Source organism: Paroedura picta, chromosome 1, assembly GCF_049243985.1.
Source record: "Paroedura picta isolate Pp20150507F chromosome 1, Ppicta_v3.0, whole genome shotgun sequence".
Lineage (NCBI taxonomy): Eukaryota > Metazoa > Chordata > Lepidosauria > Squamata > Gekkonidae > Paroedura > Paroedura picta.
The window spans coordinates 169,230,221-169,252,256 of record NC_135369.1 but is presented as its reverse complement, the minus strand read 5'-3'; the positions used below and the strand labels follow the sequence as shown (position 1 = coordinate 169,252,256).

The window sequence follows — 22,036 nt, the reverse complement described above, 5'->3', positions numbered from 1 at the left end:
GCCTGTGGGAGAAAAGTGATAACATTGATGGTCATCGATTTGAATGTTTCTTAAAAATTAGTAATTGGTGAGTGATAAAAGATGGGATAGATTATTTTCCCCAAAATGAAATGTTTTCAAGGGTGGGGAAGGACTAGTGTTTTACTTTTCATGGATATATTCTGGTTTTAAAGATAGTTATTTCCTAATATTGGTAATGAATGGATACTATTGCCATTACGAGCCTCTTGTGGAGCAGAGTGGTAAGCGGCAGAAATGCTGTCTGAAGCTGTCTGCCCATGAGGTTGGGAGTTCAATCCTAGCAGCCGGCTCAAGGTTGACTCAGCCTTCCATCTTTCCGAGGTTGGTAAAATTAGTACCCAGCTTGCTGGGGGTTAAAACGATAATGACTGGGGAAGGCATTGGCAAATGAGTAAACTGTCTCATAACGTCCAAATTAAGCCATATGATAATTCTTCGCTAAAACAGCTAATCAGTCTTTTTGAGTTCAGTTGTAGTTCTCTTCTTTAAAAGTCACATTTTAGGTTTTTTGCAAATAATTCATGAAAAATTACTGATATTACATCAGTAATATATTCTTCTTGATTTAACATATATATGCTTTAGATGAGCCTCCTGTGGCGCAGGGTGGTAAGGCAGCCGACATGCTGTCTGAAGCTCTGACCATGAGGCTGGGAGTTCGATCTCAGCGGCCGGCTCAAGGTTGACTCAGCCTTCTGACTCTTGGGGTGACGCACTCTAGCGTTTTCATGGTAGAATCAATACGGGGTGGTTTGCCAGTGCCTTCCCCAGTCATTACCGTTTACCCCCCAGCAAGCTGGGTATTCATTTTACTGACCTTGGAAGGATGGAAGGCTGAGTCAACCTTGAGTTGGATGCTGGGATCAAACCCCCAGCCTCATGGGCAGAGCTTCAGACCGCATGTCAAGTACCTTACCACTCTGCGCCACAAGAAGCATTTAATAGTTTTTTACAAATTCTATGTAAGAAAGAAATATGCTGTATTTAAATTATAAATTTCTATCTAATTTCCATGTAAAGTTTCCAGTTTGTTTTACGATAGAATTTCAACCTCATTAAATTAATTTTTTTCTTAATAAAATATTTCAGTTCAAATATTGGTATCAGAACATAATTTTAACATAATATTAACATAGGGTACTTAAATGTTGATTACTAAATGTAAGTAAAAATATGCTAAACACGATCATTCTCTATGTAGGCATCAGAAAATTTTTAATTACTGTTTTTCTGGAAAAATAACTTCATTTTTCTCTAACACCATGTAGAACACAGTGGTAAAAGGCTATGAACAAAGGGGAAATGCTCCAATTTTGATGAATTCTTTTTGATGGGCTGTCAGTGGGAATCAAATTAGCCTAAGGAGCTTGTCATGTTCCCACCATTGAAAAATACCTGTTTTTCATTTACTGTCTTCTAGTACTTTCAGAACAGGCAAAAGTTTATTTAGCTGTGTTCATTCAAAGAAATATCCAAAAACAAAACAGCCTGTGAGAAAAGACTGACAAGTCCGGGACTTTTCAGTTTAGGAAAGAGATGATTAAGAGAAACTATATAATAGAGGTTATACATAATTATGCATTGTCTAGAGAGATAGGTCAGAACTTTTTCTCTCCCAAAATATTAGAACTGGAGGGCATTCAATTAAATTGATGGGCATTAGATTCAGGGCAAAAAAAGGGAAATGCAACTTGACTCAGTAATTAAAATGTGGCATTTGCTGCCAGGGAGTGTAGGGATGGTTGCAACATAAAGAGCTTTGAAAGGGGATTAATGGGGGGCAGTCTGTCAGCCACAGGGAGCTACCAGCCACAGGGAGCCTCCATATTCAGAGGCAGTAAATGTCTGCATCCCAGTGCGGGGGGTGACATCAGATGAAAGGCCTTGGCCTCTGTACCCTGTTGTTGGCCCATAGGAACTAGTTGACTACTGTGTGATGTTGGACTAGCTGGACCACTGATGTGTATTCAGTTTTTCAGTCACATAGTCAAAGACTGCTTCAGTAATTTAGTTCCAGCCTTACATCATGGCAGGCAACAGTTGAATAAGTCTTTATCTTTTTATTTCATATTTTATGATGATATGAAGAATGTGACATCTCAGTACATAGGTGCTACTTTCCTGATTTCGATATGAACCTGAAGCTTGAATGCATGCTGGTATAAATGTGGACTTTGCTGTCAGAGGATGTAGTGATGGCCATAGGAAAAACAACTTAAAAAGACGATTAGATTGATTCACGGAGGGTCTCTGTCAGTAGCTGCGTACCATGGTGACTAAGGGGAACCACCACATTTCAGATGCACAAAGTCACTCAATCCCAGAGCCAGAAGGCAACATCAGGGAAAGGCCTCAGCCTCTATGCCCTGTAAGCTGTCCAGAGGAGCAGGTTGACTAATATGTGAGACAGAATGCATTGGCTTGATCCATTATTGCTCTTTTTGTGTTCTTATAATTAAGTCTGTGATGAGACCTAGGGTTTTTCCAAAGGGTGAAATATCAGCACAAGGGTTAATGAAATAGGATTACTTATTTATTTTATTTTCTTGAATTTCTATACTGCCCTCCCATAAGGCTCAGGGCAGTTTACATAAAACGTCATGAGTATACATTAGGGTTCTGCGTGGCTGCATCCGAATTGGCCATTCCAGCCTGCATGTGTGCACCGAGTTATGCACCAGCGCCCACGCCTCCCCTCCCCTCCCCCCCCCCCCCCCCGTGCTGGCTGCGACGGCCTGGAACGGCTGATTCAGACACCGCTATGCACAACTCCAGTATATACATCATAATCTAATAACAGCAAACATAACAGTGGTTTCAAAATTGATCATAACAGATTATAACAAAATACAACGGATTCACAGTGTGACAACAACTCTCAACTTTTAACATGAACCCATGGGAGGTCAGCATGGTTGTGTTTCGGAGACCAGAAAATGTTGAATAGGCTGGCCTCAACCAAATGCCCGGTGGAGGAGCTCCCTTTTACAGGCCCTTTGGAATTATGGTAGTTCAGGAAAGGCCCTGATATCTTCAGGGAGCTTGTTCCACCAGAGATGGTCTCTCAGGTACACTAGGCCTAGACTGCGTATGGCCTTGAAGGTGATTATCAAAAGCTTAAACCTGATCAGGAATTCAGCTGGGAGCCAGCGGAGTTGTTGAAGTGCAGGCAGGATATAATTTACTTCTAGGAAATAGTGTACTGTATTTAGATCTGGAAATGTGTTTTGTACCGTATATATATCTAGTTTTGTGTATGTATATATTTCTTTGTGAAGAATGAGACACCTCTAAGGGTACAAAAAGCTGACACCAGGATGTGGATTTCTCTGCTCACTTCTGTTTCTGCCTTCCGCTAGAACAATGGTTCTCAACCTTCCTCATGCCGCAGCCCTTTAATACAGTTCCTCATGTTGTGGTGACCCCCAACCATAAAACTATGCAAGTGTTCTCTCACAGAAATTAAACCGAAACTGACTAATGGCTGAAGATCCATTGTTCATGATTGCATATAAATTGTTTTTTTCCTGGGGTTTCTCAGTTCCGTTCTGCCTCTTGTCCACCATTGGCCCACCATGCCGATCTCACTCTTTTCTGCTGCTCCAGACAGACAAACTCTCTATCTAAAACTACCCCACAAGGCTGTTGTGTTGATGGCCTCCACCCACAGCCAAGATGCTCACCCTGCCGCAACCCCTATGAAAGGGTCATTCGACCCCCAAAGGGGCCCCGACCCCCAGGTTGAGAACCACTGCACTAGAGGGTGAAGATGTTTTTGTTTTGTTTGGCATTCCTTCAGTGACCCATCCTTCCTGACCAATGTTTTATTGTTGTTTTTTATGCCTTTATATGTTTTGACCTGTTGTTGATTGTTTTGATTATGTGTGTTTTAAGAAGGGTCTTTTTCAGTGTTTTGCGAGCCAGCTTGGTATAGTGGTTAAGAGAGACAGCCTCTTATCTAGAGAATGAGGTTTGATTCCCTATTCTTCCACATGCAGCTAGTTGGTTGACCTTGGGCCAAACACAGTTCTCTCAGAGCTCTCTTAGCCCCACCTACCTCACAGAATGTCTGTTGTGGGGAGAGGAAGGGAAGGCGATTGTAAGCCACTTTGAGCCTCCTTTGGTTAGCGAAATCCGGGTACAAAAAAACCTTCGGTTTTGTGTGTGTCATACTTCCCTAGGGAATTACTCTTTATAAACAAAGGAGGGATGCAAGGACTTTTAGGGGGCATCTCATTTTTTCTCTTATTTCCTGTTTCCCTTTCCTGAACCACCCTGTAGTCTCTTCCTGCTTCCTTCAGACCTTCCTGCCTACCAGCCAACCTACATTTATCAGTCTTCTGTAGTAAAGGTTTTCCTCTTTCATTCCCCTCTCTGGAAAAACATGTGATTGCAGTTGCATGGCTCCAGCCATTGAGCCAGGCTCAGTTGCACAGTGATGATCTGACATCTCACTTTCTCTACTTCTACTTTTCTTCTCCTACCTATCCACCAACCTGTCTTGTATCTGCCTCTCAGTGTCTTCAGCTATATTTACTATAGGCTTCACCTGCTTATTTTCTATAATGGGGACTTAGAGCAGCTTACAACATTCCCTGCTGTTTTATCCTCACAACAACCCTGTGAAGTAGGTTAGAGGAGTGTGTTTATATGGAGGGGGGACTAGGGATGTGGCCTGGGAGCCATGGAGGCAGCAGCTCAAAGAAGTTAGGGAACCACTAATTTAAAATGTACTATCATTAGACATATTGATCATTGAATTTAATAAAGCAAAATACTGGCTTGGATCCTATACCTGCCCTTTGCTATATTAGCATAGCTCTACCTTCCTCTTGTGCCTCTTGTGGCGCAGAGTGGTAAGGCAGCCATCTGAAAGCTTTGCCCATGAGGCTGGGAGTTCAATCCCAGCAGCCGGCTCAAGGTTGACTCAGCCTTCCATCCTTCCGAGGTCGGTAAAATGAGTACCCAGCTTGCTGGGGGGTAAACGGTAATAACTGGGGAAGGCACTGGCAAACCACCCCGTATTGAGTCTGCCATGAAAACGCTAGAGGGCGTCACCCTAAGGGTCAGACATGACCCGGTGCTTGCACAGGGGATACCTTTACCTTTACCTTCCTCTGTGGAGGAGTTCTGTATATATGTTTTGTGGAGTGTGATTTTTGGTACTGGGTGCTTTCTGAGCAGTACCACTGGAAAGGAAGAAAGTTTGTTTTTTCAAAACTGGAGTTCTGACTTTGAGGAGGGCATTTTTGAATGAGTGATTCCCACCAATTGCTTGGGGAAGCAAGACTAAAGTCTTCAACTTCCTGTCTCCTCTGTGCTTTGGGGCTGAGTTCTTTGGTCTTTTTGCCGCCTACTACTTACATAAATCCTTAATCTTGGAAGGTAATCTTTGGGGAATAAATCTAGGCCCCAAGGGAAACAAAAAAAACTTGTTTTCTAGGATTCCTTCCTCAGAGAGGTTGTTTTTCCTTTCCAATTTTTCTTCAGAAGGTCTGATAAAGGGAGGCAGCTCTGAAGTGTTATTCCTTGGCTCCTCACGTGATCTGTGATATTCTTGCAGGTTTCCGTAGTGAATTCCTTGATAGGCGCGCTACAGTCCACTGGCCTGGTCTCAGAGGATGGTGTTGGATCCGTAAAGGATGGATTGGACTGAAAAGCAGACTTAGCATTATGAGAATCCCACGAGGCCACTGCAATGAGCATCAAGGCAGCTGCTAACTGTATTAAGCTCTAGAGCAGCCATTATGTAGGCCAGCCTTTCTCAACTTCAGACTTCCACAGAAATGGTGCAATTGTGCATAATATGGGTGGGAAGCATGACTATGTATGCACCTGCCTGAAGCTCCTCCCCTTCCCACCCCCTACAAGACCCACCCATTTACCATTTTAGGAGGGGGGGGAACAGGTAGACATGACCGTATGTGGTCATATCACCTGGTAAATGCTTAACAAATTTTAAATATATATACATACGTAATTAATTAACTCACAGCCACTCAGGACACCCTTCCAGGGCCGTCAAGAAACCCATGGATTTCACGGAATTCTGGTTGGCCCAGAAGATGGTCCAACTCATTCCCGGCAACAGAGGGCACCAGCCCCATTCTCGTATTGATCACCTTCCTAGTGGACGTCTCCCTCCATGTAGTGACTTGTATCCTGTTCTGTGGCAAGTGCACTTGGCAAGCAGTTCCCCACTCAGTCGATAGAAATAGCCTACCCACTCAAAGATGGAAGGCTGTTCAGGGACTGTCTTGACAAGATCCTAGTGCAAGAATCCTCAAGCTGCTTAAAATATAAGCTTATGCTATGCAGTATTAGGGTTCAGAATTAATGCGGTATTAATGGCAGAAGTTCGAAACTCAAGTTTTGACTGCTTCAGTGTGTTTCCAACATAGCTTTAATTTATACAAAACAAAAAGGCATCTTTAACTGTACTAACGTAATTTTAGAACAGCATTTCTTATTTTTCAGCTTAAAGTATTAATTCCAAAAATAACTTTGCAGATAAAGGGATTAGTCATAAATTGGTACTTTCCACAGTTTTACATTAGCAACTGTATGTGAATGCAAGTCATATGTTCAACCAGTGAACTATAGAACCTTATTTATAAACTTATTTATAGTCTTAGTTATTATTAGTGTTAATAATTTCAAAAGAGGGCGAAGAATTTTAACGCATCTTTTTAAAACGTCAAAAGTCTTTTGGGGCACTGATTTGTTTAAAAGGGGGTTTTTGTTTGATTTAACAAAAAGTTTGTTACAAATTCTCATGCTCAGTTAACAAACTACAATGCTACAAGACTTCATAGTAAGGGGTGGTATATAAAATGAATGAATGATGAAATTGTTAAGCAGGGGCAGTGTAATAATTACATACAAACATAACTCTTGTTCTATTAGTGTGAAAGATTATCTCCCATCCATGCAGCAATTTATTGTCAAATAAAATCTGCCTCTGACAATATAAAGGCACCTTATGCTAAAAAAAGGCTAAAAGAGTTTTAAATGTGCAAAGCAATATTTTGCATAATATGGATATTAAATTTTAAATGGATTCTTTAAAATTCTGTATTTTAAAATTATCAGTTGTTGGAAGAACATTGGAAGATGGAGGTGGGTTGTTTGATGGCCATAGTGTATCTTCTAGATACACTGTGGGCCGCGGACCACATGTCGTCCTTCGACTAATTGGAGGTGGGCCCCGAAGGACGCCTTCTCCCCCCCCCCCGGCCCTTTACTTCATCCCCCCAGCCCTTTACAACACACTTCATTGTTGTGGCGTGTCTGTATCTTATTTTGAAGGGATGTTTAAACATTACCATAGCAATCAGAGAGCGCTAGGGCAGTGGTTGAGAGTAGAGGAGTAAACTACCCCCCCCCCCACCGGGCCTCAGTAAAAGGCATTGAGTGGTCCCCGGTGATAAAAAGGTTGGGGACCACTGTTCTAGAGTAATGTCTAAAAAGAATCTTAAGTTTTGCCTCAAACCTTGTTGAAATCCTGATAATAACTACATCTTTTAAAATATTCATATAGAAGCTGTTTGTTACCTAACCTTTTCATATTTAGGTTTGTATGTGAAATGAGCTTTCACTCTCAGAGGGGGCGAGGACATCCTCTGAGTGATTTCTACCATTCCATCAGGGACTTATTCAAATTCGTCTTCCTGTTTGGGCTAGGTTGGAGTCACCCAAGCTCAGTTTGTTTCCTGCCTCAGCATAGGGAGACAGCAAGTCAGGCGGTGGGCAGCCCTTCCTTATTTTACTATTTTCTAGTTTCTATTCTATTCTGTTATCTCCCTTATCTTTAATAGTCTGCCTGGAAGTTATTAAAATAGTAGGTCCAGGCCAGAAAGAACAGAAGTGAAAGGAGAGAAAAGCTGTTAGAGGCATGTTCTCTAAAACAAAGAAAAGGCAGCAATTAGGAGTGTTGGGTGAGCAGTTGGTCCCAGAAATGCACAGCTGCAATTCAGGGGATGTTCACTTGTCAAGAGACAGAAATGGAAGCCCTGATGATTGTGGGGGAGTCAGCAAAGTCGGCGGGTGCATCCTCTTGGACTGTCCCTTCCCCGGCTGACAAGAAGGTTTCCCAGTCAACCACGAAGACGTGGAGGAGAGAGAGAACAGCCAGGGAAGCCTTTAGGAAGTGTGCCAAAAAGGAGGGCAGCCATTTTGAAGGTGCAGGAGGCATGGAGCAGCAAAGCAAGCCAGCGGAAGTTGATTCTGACTAAGACACAGTAAGTGCTTCCAGGCATAAAGAAATAATTAAACAAATTAATAAAAACAAGAAGGTTCGGAATGGAAATGTTAACATCCATAACAGTATATTCAATCAGGAGATTTTCTAACATCCCGGGACTTTAAGGAGGTTATCTCTACATCCCAAGTTACACAGCAAGATGTTGCTACTATTAGAACTGGCAAATCTGATGGGACTGATGATATCTACATTGGACACAGTGGTGTGGAGCCGGTTGCATTCCAGAACCTTCAAGAATTTTTTCAGACCTTTGCAGGAAAAGATCATGAACAAGGAGATAAGAAAAATAAAGGTGCCAGCAATGGTGAAAACGAGCTTACACTGATGGGTGAAGGAGAACTTGAGTCAAGGGAAATCGTTTGAGATGCTGGAAGTAGTGCAAATATTTACAGATGCTAGTCTGATGGGCTGGGGAGCGATAATGGAAAAGCACTCAATGCAAGGAACAGGGTCCCAGCTGGAAAGCAAAATGCCGATAAACATTTTGGCGATGAGGGCGGTATTTCTAGCTCTGACCCACTTTGAACACTGAATTCGACAGAAAGATGTGTTAATAAGAACCAGCAATATGGTGGCAAAGGCCTGTCTAAACAATCAAGGGAAGGTCCAGGTCAGCGAACCTGCACAAAGAGGCCTGGAGAATTTTGAAGTGGTTGGAGAAGAATCTCAATAAGAGCAGAGCGCATCAAAGGAATGGAAAATGTGGTGGCAGATTGGCTGAGCTGTACAACAATATCAGGAGCAGAGTGGCAGTTAAAGAAGGAGGTGTTTCCATGGGTCACAAACTGGGAAATCCACAAATCTGTTCGCCTTAAACACAAACAGGCTGATAGATTTACGTCCAGATATTACCACCCAGCAGCTGAAGCAATGGATGCGCTAATGGCGGAATGGCCAAAGACACTACTCTACGAGTTCCCTTCATTACCAGTTCTGCCTTGACTGTTAGGAAGCATAATTCTTCTGATCTGAGAGCAGAAATAATTGTAATAGCGCCGTATTGGCCAAGAAGGCCATGGTTTTCAACTCTGAAGCAACTAACAGCACAGCAACCACACCGACTACTAGTGTTGCCAGACATGCTAATCCAAGGACCAGTTTGGCACCTGGGTCCAGAGTAGCTAAGTTTAACCGCTTGAAGGTTGAGTGGAAAGACTTAAAGGACTTAGAGTACAGTGAGGAAGCCGTAAGCACTTTGTTGCCGTCAAGGCGAAAGTCCACAAATACAATTTACAGTTATACCTGGAAGATCATAGTACATTGGTGTAGAAAATAGACTATTTGAGGCCAACAGTTAAAGAGGTGTTAGATTTTCTCCAAGACGGAGTGAACCAGAGGTTAAAAGCAGTGACCTTAAGACAGGTAGCAGTACTGACATCGGTTCTGCCATTAGTGAATGGGAAGTACCCGTATATACTTGAGCATAAGCCAACCCGAATTTTAGCCGAGGCACCTAATTTTACCACAATATCAACCATAAGGGACCCTCCCTCGAGTATAAGCCTAGGAGGCCTTTTTCAGCATTAAAAAATGTGCTGAAAAAGGAGACTTATACTCGAGTATATACAGCACTTATCAATGCACCCGCACGTAGTAAGGTTCCTGAAGGATGTGGTGACGACAGGGCCTCTACGATACATCGGCTTCCCACATGGAACCTGAATATAATCCTGTGAGGGCTCACCAGACATCCCTTTGAGCCAATGCGGAAGGCTTCACTAAAGTTCCTGAGAATGAAAACCCTGTTTTTGGTGGCAATCACGTCGGCCAGAAGATTTGGAATTTGCGGCAATGTTAGCGCATAACAGCTTCTGCATGATACACAAGGACAAAGTAGTATTCTGACTGGATCTGTCATTTCAACCTAAAGGTTCTTCATCCTTCCATGTAAAGCAAGAGGTAGTGTTGCCAACATTTTATTCCAATTCAGAAGTGGAAAAGGAAAAGACATGGCACACCCTGGATGTGAGGAGAGCACTGAGGATATTTCTGAAGCAAACAAAACAGTTTAGCAAGGACCAGGCATTATTTATAGCTATTTCACAGCCTAACAAAGGGTCAAAAATGTCAGCAGCGGGCTGAAAGTGTGTAAAGGCGAAGCCTATAAGTGTCAGAAGATGCAACCACCAATAGGGGTGACAGCACATTTGGTGAGAAGAAATTTTGAACACTGCAACATGGTCTTCAATATCGAAATTCATTTGGCACTACAAGAAACACTCCTACAGTGCGGCATAAGCAGCTTTTGGTACGTGAGTACTACAGCAGGGAGAGAAAATGACCCGGAGGAAGGGACATAGCTCGGGGAGGTCCCAGAAGATGTGGTAGACATCCTCATCCTTCCCTCATCATCAATAACAACAAAAAAAGGGAAGAAAATGGAAAATTGACAACATCTGTGGGGGGAGAAATGTACAAAGACCGCAAAGGAAACAGTTGGGCCTCCCGTAGTTTTAACAATTGTATGTCACTAATTCTTTGTTTTCGTCTTGTTAAGATGTGTTGAATAGTTAACAGTTTGATAGTTAAGTTATGGAAGCTGTTGGAGTTCTGAACTGAGCTTGGGTGGCTCAGAGCACAAATAGGAAGAATTTGAATAACTCCTGCCTTCCTGAAGGAACAGTGGAAATCACCCAAAGGATGTCCTCTTTTTCTCCTCCTCAGAGGAGGACTGCTGTTGGAGTTAGGGGTTGCCTCAGTGTCAGAATGACTGCCTTAGGTATATTTTCCATAGGAGTTGAGAGTACTTTTTCAGTCATGTTTCTACAATGAAATTACCAGCATAAAGAATAGCAACTGGACTGTAGACCATACATGTTTATTTTACTAGGTGCCATAGCACCAGTATTTGGTGTTTAGGTAAAGCTTCAAATACTAATTTCTTGTAAGCAGCTTTCTACTTACTCTTATTATGGTGCTTCTAAAATTGGCTGGAAGTTGTCTATGTGTTGGTTGCTCAATCCATTTAGAAAAGTGGTTCTCAGCCTGGGGTCGAACAACCCTTTGGAGGTTGAACAACCCTTTCACAGGGGTCACGGCAGGGCGAGCAGCTTGGCTGGGGGGGGGGGGCTGCCACTGTTGCCGCTCCTCCTACAGGTGCCCGCGCTCAGCCACCAGCTGCTCCAGCAGTGCCTCCAGTGCAGTGCAGTCTCCCACCAGGCACTCCAGGGGGCGGAAAAGGTCGGTGGGACAAGAGGCAGAACTGAACTGAAACCCCGGGAAAAAACCAATTTATGTGCAGTCATGAACAATGGATCTTCACGCCATTGGTCAGTTTCAGTTTAATTTCTGTGAAAGAACACTTGCATCATTTTATGGTTGGGGCTCACCACAACATGAGGAACTGTATTAAAGGGACATTAGGAAGGTTGAAAGCCACAGATTTTAGAAGAAGAGTTGTTTTTTATACCCTATTTTTCTATACAAGGAGGAGTCTGAAAGATGCTTACAATCACCTCCTCTCCCTCTCCCAACAGACACTCTGTGAGGTTGGTGAGCCTGAGAGAGCTCTGACAGAACTGCTCTGCAAGAACAGGTCTAACAGGACTGTGACAAGCCCAAGGTCACCCAGATGGTTGCGTGTGGATGGGGAATCAAGCCCGGTTCTTCAGATTAATGGCCACTCCTAACCAGTACACCAAGCTGTCTCTTTTGCCAAAATAAATATTGCCTTGTAATAACAGTAGTTCTTTCCGGACTTGAGAAACCAGAGAGGCAGATACGGATAACTAAACTGTACAGGAGGTAGGGTATGGTTTTGGGGCTCTTCACTCAGTACAGTCTACCAAACTGGAGTTTTCAAGTTGAGTTAGGGGCAAAGTGGCTGAACAAAAAAGAAGGCATGCTAATGAGGGAAGGTGGCACCCTGCTGATGTAACTGGAGGTTTCTGTGGTTGCTTGCTTAAAAGTGCAGTCTTTAGTTACATTCATTCTGTGTAGTGAATGTTTCTCTACCACCTGGCTTAGTGTAGTAACAAGGCAAAGAAGCAAAATCTCTTAGATGTTGTAGAGGGGTGGGTGGGGAAATGTCATTCAGTTGACATTTTGGGGATATTTGAATAAAACTCTGTTGGTCTTAAAGTTGTACTTTGAAGTAGGTGAGGCTGAGTGTGTGTGACTGGCCCAAGGTCACCCACCGTGGTGGTTTGAGGTGTCCCACAATGTTTCCATCTACGTGTCATGTGTACTGCAGTCTTCGTACTGCAGACCCACTATCAGTTTCTGTCCACGGTCTTAACACCAGTGAGGTCATGACCAAAGCACCCAACCCTACTTCATACCCAGTAGGTCCTAGGTTTGGAAAGATAAAAGATGGTTGGTTTGAGAGATGTAGTTAATTGTGACATGAATATAATGTGAATATTTAAATAAGCGGTGTTCGAAAGGCCTAACGCTGTTTATGCTACTTTTCTAGTTTAAGATATTAGTATTAGCTGATGATTGTAAGTCATTTCATGAGCTTTTAATATGTTTGGGTTTTGACTTGTTAGAAATGCAGGCTCTGGTTATTAGGCATGCAAGAAATACGTTTATCACGTGATAGTTCTGCTAGACAGATTTTTGTACTGTATTTTGCTTTAGCCATTGAAAGCCAGGTGCATACTTTTTTCCATGCTGTTTTTATGCTTGGCTATTTTAATTCTGCCTGGAAGAATGCCAGTTGTAAATATCATTTCACTTTTTCTAAACTTTTCCTACCCACCCGACTCCCCATCAGCTGCCATACTAATCCTGGGATTGCCAGAGGACTCCCATCCCCTTGGCCACCCTGTAGCGGCCAGTGGGGAGGCAGGTGGGCAGGGGGTCAGCCATGGCCTCCCCACAGCATCTGGCAGGCAACAGGAGGGCAGGTGGCCCAAGGCCCACGAGGCCTCTGGCGGCCCCAGGCCTCAAAGTGGCAGCAGGCAGCCAGTGGTCAAGTGTGTACGCAGGGGGGCAGGAGGCTTCCAGTGGTGGCTGCCTTGCTGTGGTGTATGCTGCCTGGTGCTGCCAGTGACTTGCTGGCCTACTGCCCACCATGTGGTGGTCTGTGGCTGAAGGGGAGGTGGTTGGGCAGGGGGATGAGAGGCCTCTGGCGGCTCTGGCGGCCCTAGCCTTGCCAGGCGCTAGTTCATGGCTTGGTGTGGGTTTTGTGCCTCATTTGGAAGCTGGCATCCCTAAAAAGAGGTCTCTGCTTGCCCAGCAGTCCTGACCCAAGTCAAATTCAAGCGCTCCTATCTTGCAACCGTACCTCCTCTCTGCAATGTTTTCTTGACCTGAAATAGTCCGGGGGCACTATGTGGCTGGTTGGGTGGCTGCAGAGGCATTACACCCTTTTTAGGCCCCACTTTGAAACCTCAAGGAATATTTCCAACCCATGGGTAGCCAACCTACAGGTGGGGCCTGTAAATCTCCTTGAATTAGTGCACATCTCCAGACTGTAAAGATCAGCTTCCCAGGCAGAAATGACTGGAGGGTGGATTCTTGTGATGCTGTACCGTTTTTGAAGACCCACTTCAAAACCTCGCTGTCACTGGGCTCAGCTAGCACAATCTTTTGCTTGGCTGGTGATGTGTGCCCTTCTGAGGCCTGTGCCCTACTGCTGGCAACTGCAAAGCCAATTCATCATTGTTTAATAAAAGTGGAAAACCTATTCTCCCCTAAAGTCTCACTGTCTACTTTCCTGTAAACCCTTTTAATGCGAATTCCCAAGCTGACTCCACTTGGGCCACTTACACCCTTTATTATCAGTCCAGGCTTGAACAAAGTCACTTCAGCCACTCTGTCTCTTGTTCAGTTGCTTGTTTACTATTTGCAGGTAGAGGATCTAAATATTCCTTATTTAGATCTTCCTGCAGTTTCCGGACTTGCAGGACCCCTGCTGGTCTGTCTGCACCAAAAAGAAGAAGCTGTTACTGGTAAGGGATGGCCACAGGCCAAGTGTGTCATACCTGTGCCATTCCACCCCAACTTCAGCCCGCAAGCCTCTACCATTCTCTCTAGTATCGTTGCTTATCTCAAGACTATAAAGAGCACCTCTGCAGGCAAAACTTACTGCTTTGGAGGAAGGACTCTGAAACGTAACATTTTGAGGCCCCACCTCAAAACTGTCGGGTATATTTCCAACCTGGGGTAGCCAGTTTACGGGTGCGGCCTCGAGAACTGGAATTATTGCTCTTCTCCATACTCTAATGATCACCTCTCCAGGCAGTAATGGCTTCTTTGGAGGGTGGACAGGGCTGTTGCGGAGATGAAACACTTGAGGCCTACTGCACAGGGTTGTTGTGCGGATGAAACAGGAGGTAAAAGAGCACCTGCAGCAGTTTCACTTGCACAACAACCTTGTGCTGTAGGCCTCAAATATTCAGAGACTGGTGGAGAAGAGACATGCATGGCTTGACTGCGTCTTCCCTCCAACAGCGAGGCCAGCCTCAGCTGTATTTTAAGTGAGAAGGCCTCCCTTCTTTCTGTGGCCTCCCTGTCAGCCAGCCATTAGGCTGAAGGGGAAAGCTTTCCCCCCTCAAAAGGAATGCCCGCAACCGCCCATGGACTCCCCTGCGATGCTCTCGGAAATGCGTCCCTCGCCTCAGGGGCTGTTAGAGGATCCCTTCACAGCAGGCCTGAAGGGGTGTGTGTGTGCGGAATCCTGAGCAAGAATAGCAATTGGCCCTGAGTCGGAGAGATGCAACCAATAGGAGTCTTTGGAACTTTCAGCATTTGTCAGGGTGTACAGTGAGGGGCGGAACAGTCTACCTGATTGGGCATTCTTTGGGCAGATGGCCTATCAGGTAGGTGGTAAGTTGGTCAAACTCCTCTCACAACCTCAACTGCATTTTATATGTGTTACAGATATAGATGACTCTTGCTTGGTCTTGTAAACTTTCTTATCAGTAATTTCGTGTTCCGTAAATAATTTGTGCAAGTTCAGGTATACACTGATCGCACTCATTTAATTTTAGTAATGCTGTGTTAATTTTTTTCCAGATTGCCATATTGAGTAAATATGTTTTAAGTCAATATTTCACTTTTTCCCAGCCTAATAAAATATAGGGCATTTTGAGCTTGGCGGGTTACGAATTCTAGGAATGTATAGGAAAATCAAATAATAAAATATGAATTTAACATGAAATCATTTGATTGATAATTTTAATTTTCATCTCTTTTTTTTTCTCCAGGTTTGCTCTGTGGATGAAATGAATCATGAGTTTCAAGCTCTTGCACTAGAATCACGGGGAATGGGAGAGGTAAATACTTGAAGATGAAGTTGATAGAATGGGTTATTTATTGACCTGGAAACCACAGTTCTGTTAAAATTGTTGCCCCAAATGTTAAACAGTGCTAAAGAAGATGCAGTAGCCATCCACTAAAACAAATTTAAAAATTAAGCAGCCACAGAAACATAAAAGTATGCTTGAAGGGGGAGTCATCACGTGTTCCTGCTGATTACTCTTTTGTCTCTGCTGCAGCAGTGCTATTCTTCCTTTAAAAAAAAAGAATCAACACACTCTCTGTACACACAAAACTAGATGTTTTTCCTCTGTTCTCTTTATGTCCAGTTTCCCCATTGCCAATTCAGTTAAGAGCCTCAGGATTGCACCGGACCCAATATTGCTGGAGAAGCAAGTTCATGTAGTTATAAAAAAGGCTTTCTTCCAAGTCAGCCTAGCTTGAAAAATGGCCCCTTACCTTGAGAAGACTGATTTGGCCATGTGGAAACATGCCATGGTGACATTGAGACTGGACTGCTGTATTGCGATGTACATTGGTCTTTCCGCAAAATCAATTGCTACAGCTCAGTTATTATTGGGGTCTTGGGCTGTGGGGTATGTGGGCAGCTTGGATCAGATGTCCATCTTGCACCCACCCTTTTCGATCCCAGCAGGCTTGCCATCCCCCATGTCAGCTGGCTGCTGGCTCCAGAAAACTGCTTGAGGTGGGTGCGGAGGGGACATGTTCACCCCACTTGATCCTGGCAGCTGGCTCTTAAAGGTTCGGGGGGGGGGGTGGTTCCCCTCCCCTCTGATCCTTCCCATGTAGTGGAAATTGTGCCTCCACTGCCTGGGAAGGCCCTGGGTGGAAGGGGGAGTCATTTAAAGATCTCCCATAAGACTGGACTATCAAGATCAGGGTGGCTTCTCCCACAGTTCAAGCCTCCACTGCCTGGGAAGGCTCTGGGTGGAAGGATGTCATTTAAAGAATCCCCAAATGACTGATCTGCTTGGCAGCTCTTTGCCCCACTTCCCATGCTGCGGAGAGCTCTCTGTATTCTAGGAAGACTTGCCCAAGAGGCATTTAAAGACCCCAACAAATAGCTGATTGCTAGGATCAGATTTTTGGTGATGTCCTTAGCAATGCCAAATCAAGCCCCAATCAATTGAGACATCTCTGGTTTGTCTAATGGGATTTTTGATTCTGCTTCAATACGGCTGAAAAGAACCCAAGTCAGTATTGGTTGTTCGGTAGTTTTGAGCTTATCTAAGCTGAATCATCCATCTCCTAGTGCCAGCATGCAAATGGCAAAATCAACTACCTACTCTTTCTGAAGAGGACTGTAAGGTTCCTACTCTTCTGTGCAAAATGGAATTACTCAAGAGGGCTTTTTTATGCAAGCAATAGGGTCCCATTGAATTAATTACTATGGACCGTGTTCTGTACTGTTGTGTGGTTGGATTCTGTTGTGTATGTTGCTTCACTTATGGTTTTAATTGTCCCAGATCCTTTCTCATTGTTAAGCGAAATGTCCCATCCTATTGATTGTATTGACTCACTCTGTGTAATCCATCTTGAGCCCAAGTGAGAAACGGAGACAATAAATAATGTAGCTAAATAAACCCACCTTCAGTTTATGTATTTAATTTGTAGTATGTTTCTTGCTAATAATCAAGTTAGATTGCAAAATATAGCCATCAGACACTGGAAGGCCTGACGTGAACATTGCATAAAATCTAAGATTTCAAAATCAGAAGCAATGTGAACAGCAAACTCTCTAAGGAAATACTCTATAAACTATACTACAGAGCCAACATGACCTTTTTACCCTGGGGGCAACTGTTAGCAGGGAGAAGACCCTTCCATACCTTCTGTAGATTTTACATCTTATTGGAGTGGCCTTCTGTGATGGCACCTCATTTATAGTCCTAGAAACAAGGGGCTTTTCAAAAATACACTGATCGTTATAATTGAGGCTTTGGAGACTGGTTAGTCTTCTAGCCCTCCATGAGGCCAATACCTTTGCTCAGTGTCAACCATAGAGCTGTGGGCTATTGAGGGTTGTTTTGTTCTTGGTACCCTGCTTTTCACTACCCAAAGGAGTCTCAAAGTGCCTGACAATTGTCTGTCCTTCCTTTCCCCACAGTAGACACCCTGTGAGGTAGGTGAGGCCGAGAGAGTTCTGAGAGAACTGTGACTGGCCCAAGCTGGCTGCATGTGGAGGAGTGGGGAATCAAACACAGTTCTCCAGCTTAGAAGCTGCCACTCCTAACCACTACACCAAGCTGGCTTGGCCCATTATGAGGGGATTGTAAGCTTGAAGGGACTCTGGTAGGCTTGAAACAATGAAGAAACAGGTGCTTATTTCAATGGTATGTCAGTCTTGCTTGTTTGTTTCCCTTTTTTTCCAGCGTTTTCAGTCTTACAGTAACAGTTACTAGAGGGCCTGGTTCTGAGAAAATGTAACAGTTACAAAGCAGGTTTCTTGTTTGCCTGACTAGACTGATTATAACATGGAACAGAAATGGCTTTAATTGTTTATGACAGGAAAAACACCAAGACCTTTATAACACATACAAATAGGCTTACACCTTCCCATTTTGATGGGAAAATTACCCAAATCACACTCATTTTCAGAATAATAGGACTCCCTGCCTAGCCAGCACATTCCTTACCCTTCTCCCACTGAAAGCTTACAGCCCCCAACTCTTGTCAGTTGTCCAAACTGCTTTACTCCCTTTTATTTCTTCTCAACATTTTAGTCCACTGTTCAGAAGTGACTGGCTGAGGTTCCTGAAGAGTGGAACTTGAAACTTCCCAATATACTATATACTCTGTCCCAGCAAGGGCTTTTTTCTCTCTGTACAGGAGGGTCTTGCCCAAAGATCTCTTTTTCAGCCTTTGCAAGACAAATCCGAGATTTCTAGGCATCACGGCAGCTTGCTTTTGTACTGGGGCGATCCACAAGACTGAAAGTGAGAGCTTTCTAGAGTTGTCTAGAGTTGGATCTACAATTTCCATGCAATGGTGGACATTAAGGGAGGGGGTTCTAAATATTACATCAGAAGCACTTAGAAGCCTCATCTGTGGAGTTACTCTTGTCCCTTATGGCATGGAGTCCTTCTTATGCCACCAGCACTTCCAGTGTCTCTCCCAGCATGGGTCATTGTGGCAAGGGTATGGTCAGTCATCTTAGAAAAGAGAACTCCAGTCACTTTTTGGTTGTCTACAAGTGGCTTGACATCTTTTTCCCATGGCTGCAAGGAGAAGTAGTGCAGGTAACTATAACCATAACCAGCTTAGTTATAAAATGCCACAGGAACAAAGCATCCCTGCACTTGTTGCTCTTTCTTGCCTAGCTTGCAATGTTTAGGAGAGATAAATCAGCTTCAGATCACACTAACAGCAATTCGCATCGCTGACAAGGACAACACTTTGGGAGATTGATTCAGCCACTAAGAGACCATTGCCTATGTGTGATTTCTGACCAAACCAAACAAAGGAAAGAGGTACCCATTCAAAAGAGCTGATTGCTTCAAAAAATAAAGTCAAACAAAATATAATAATACATAAAAAGCAGTCATGTAGCCCAACGTTTCTGGGGAAAAGAAGTTCATTTATGGGGTTAGCAAGGCACTAACCTTAATCTAATGTGAGAGAGGCATTTTACTAGCAGACTCGATGTAATAAAGCCTTCAGAGCCTACAATTTAAGGGAATATTTATCTGCAAAGAATTATGAAAAATAAAGGCCTAATACAACTAATTTTCTAAAAAAAAAAAAAAAAAATCCTGCCTTGCCCATCCATGCTTGAGAAATTCAAGCAGGAAAACTTCCAGGAAAAAATTCCTAACTAAAAACCATTTGCTAAACTCCAACTTTCCTATAAAGAACGTAAAGGCTAAAGAGAGCCAGCTTAGTGTAGTGGTTAGGAACGTGGACTTCTAATCCAGCAAGCTGGGTTTGATTCCGTGCCTCCCCCACATGCAGCCAGCTGGGTGACCTTGGGTGGCCACAGCACTGATAAAGCTGTTCTGACCGAGCATTAATACCAGAGCTCTCTCAGCCTCACCTCCCTCACAACAAAGGAAAAAGAACCTGTCCCCTGGCTTATGATAAAGTTTTTCTAAAATATAAGACTAATTTTTAATTTGTACAGGATAAAGATACGCAAAATGAGAAACTTTACTCTTTTATTATGAAGGGTCCAACCAAAATGGTCTCTAGATGTGACCCGTTTTCAAGAAGTAATTTTATTCAGTGGTTGTCCTCTCTACGTTTGTTCAATATAACTGATTCCAAATAAAGATATACAGCACCTTGATTGGGCAGTTAAATACATATATATAAAGTATAATGTGGCCTTCGGCTCTGAATCAGTATGGGGACACTTGTCAGATGACGCAGCCCTTTCTCACACTCTCTGTCACAGGTGCTTTTAGCTTGTAGCATTCATTTTAAAAAGAACCTTTCCAAAAGGCATAACTCTTCCTCCGCAGGCATGCAGGGCTGAGATTATTCTTCTCAGGGGAGAGAGCTTCATGCTTAAAAGCTAGGTCTAGATAGAAGTTCCCAAACAGAAGTTCTGTCAGGTGAAAAGAGCAGTTGCACCTAAGCAACATTTTTGCTTTTGCCAGTTGTCAGTACGAAAACTAGATGAAACACTGTGGCAGGATAGTACTTAATGTGTGTTTTGTGCCTTCACAGCTCTAGGAAAGAGGGATTGCAGATGAGTCTTAGCAGATATATGTGAGAAGCTTCTCATGTTAGTGTTTAAAGCTTTATTATTATTATTATTTATTGCCTGCCACTGCCAGGACCGGATGGTGGGGGGTTACAAATGTCCAATAAAATGCCATTAAAACGGACAGCAAAAATTACGATAAAAACAGAACAACATGGTAGTGAAACTTCCCCAACCTTCCCTCCCACACACACACACATAAAAAAAAAACTCTAGGTGGAAATGAAGAGGGTCACGATGACAATTGACTGCTGAGTACACACACACACCCTCCTGCAGATCTTCCTTGCTACCCCCAATCTCAGCCATAGACCTGGCGGTAGAGCTCCATTTTGCAGGCCCTCCAGAACTTAAAACTCCCACAGGGCCTGCAGCTCACCTGGGAGCTCATTCTACCAGGTCGGGGTCAGGACCGAAAAGGCCCTGGCCCTGGTCAAGGCCAGGCGCACTTCCCAGGGGCTGGGAACGACCAGAGAGTAAGGCTTTGCGGGGGACATAGGGCAATAGGCAGTCCCTCATGTATGTGGGTCCCAGACTGTGCAGGGCCTTAAAAGTTAAAATCAAACCTTGAACTGGATCCATATAGCAACTGGCAATTAAAATACACCTGTACAGTTACGTCAGCTACAATCTGATGTTCTCAGAAGATCAGCCCTGTCAGGAAGTAAGTTGAGCATTTTGCACTGACTGTAGCTCTAAAATCATTTTTAAAGCCAGTGCCACAAAGAGCACATTGATATTCTAATTTTTTTAAAGGATTCTTTGTCCAACAATTCATCTTGGAAAAAAACTATTTGTGCTTTCATAAATAAAGAAGCAGCATATCAAAATAACTTAGGCTTGAAGTATGCAATCTAGCTTTATTGTTTCATTGATGATTTGCAAGCTACTGCGTGGCTTAAAATTGGCCCTTATGAAAGGACCATGGTTACATATTAGGCTAAATAATTTTTACATGCATGAGGGCCAAATAATTTTAATATACATGAGAGAATAAACCAACTGTAATGCAGTTAATGTTCAAAATGTGTTCCTGCCAACGAACCTCTTCAAAATATAACCTGTTATAATAAATTCTGTTTACTCCTCCAAAGGCAATCAATTGATAACTGTGGAAGGTCCTTTTTGAAGAAGCAACTTCAAAGCTGACTTTGGAATAATAGTGGACCTTCTCCAGTCCAGAGTAGACATATAGAAAACCTTTCAATTGAACAGATGTGTGCTTAGCACACTACCTTTCCCCTGCCTTCTTGCCCTACCATTCTGTGATATTTGGACCCAGAAGGTGCTGCAGAGTTTGATGCGAACAGCTAAAGCTTTAGCTTTGACCATCTCTTGTTCATGGGCATCATGCCCAAAGTGTTACTTTGGGCCGTCTTAACTACCAGCACCAGAACATCGCTCCAGGAATCCAGGATGCCAGGGAGCAGTAAGAAGTACCCATCTCCTTTCTGACATCAGAATCTAGAAACAGTTATTAATGAGAAGGGAAGGAAATATCTACTAACTTGTTGGAAGCACCTTCTAATCACTCTGATGCAAGTCAACTTCAAGAATTTAGCAGTCTGCCTGTGGCAGTAAAACCTTACTCTGAAGAGGGGAATGCTCTGGGAATGGCCAAGAGGAAAATGTTCTAGTGCATGTTTCATGCTTCCCCTTCCTTTATTAAATTCTTTCCTGGGTCTCAGCTATGCAGGTCCAAGAACTGCACCAAGAAGCAGAGGAGCAGGAGATAACAAATGTAACTGGCTTATTTATAGAGGGAGAGTAAAACAACGCAATCTTTCACACAAGGAACTTGTATGCTAATAAAGGTTTCT

General features: G+C 43.5%; 1 protein-coding gene across 13 annotated transcripts in view; it reads left to right on the top strand.

Moving 5' to 3' along the window:
* The window catches only part of PUM2 (pumilio RNA binding family member 2), a 78,260-nt gene that overhangs the window by 5,613 nt on the left and 50,611 nt on the right, over positions 1–22,036 (top strand). For 11 of the 13 annotated variants that reach the window (XM_077311604.1, XM_077311541.1, XM_077311584.1 and 8 more), the window contains exons 1-2: positions 15,033–15,051; positions 15,439–15,507. In XM_077311604.1, the coding sequence (XP_077167719.1) occupies positions 15,040–15,051; positions 15,439–15,507 (81 nt within the window). In that variant the 5' untranslated portion in view covers positions 15,033–15,039. Of the gene's footprint in view, positions 1–15,032; positions 15,052–15,438; positions 15,508–22,036 lie in introns of those variants that run through there. The other 2 variants (XM_077311550.1, XM_077311560.1) reach the window with 1 other exon arrangement.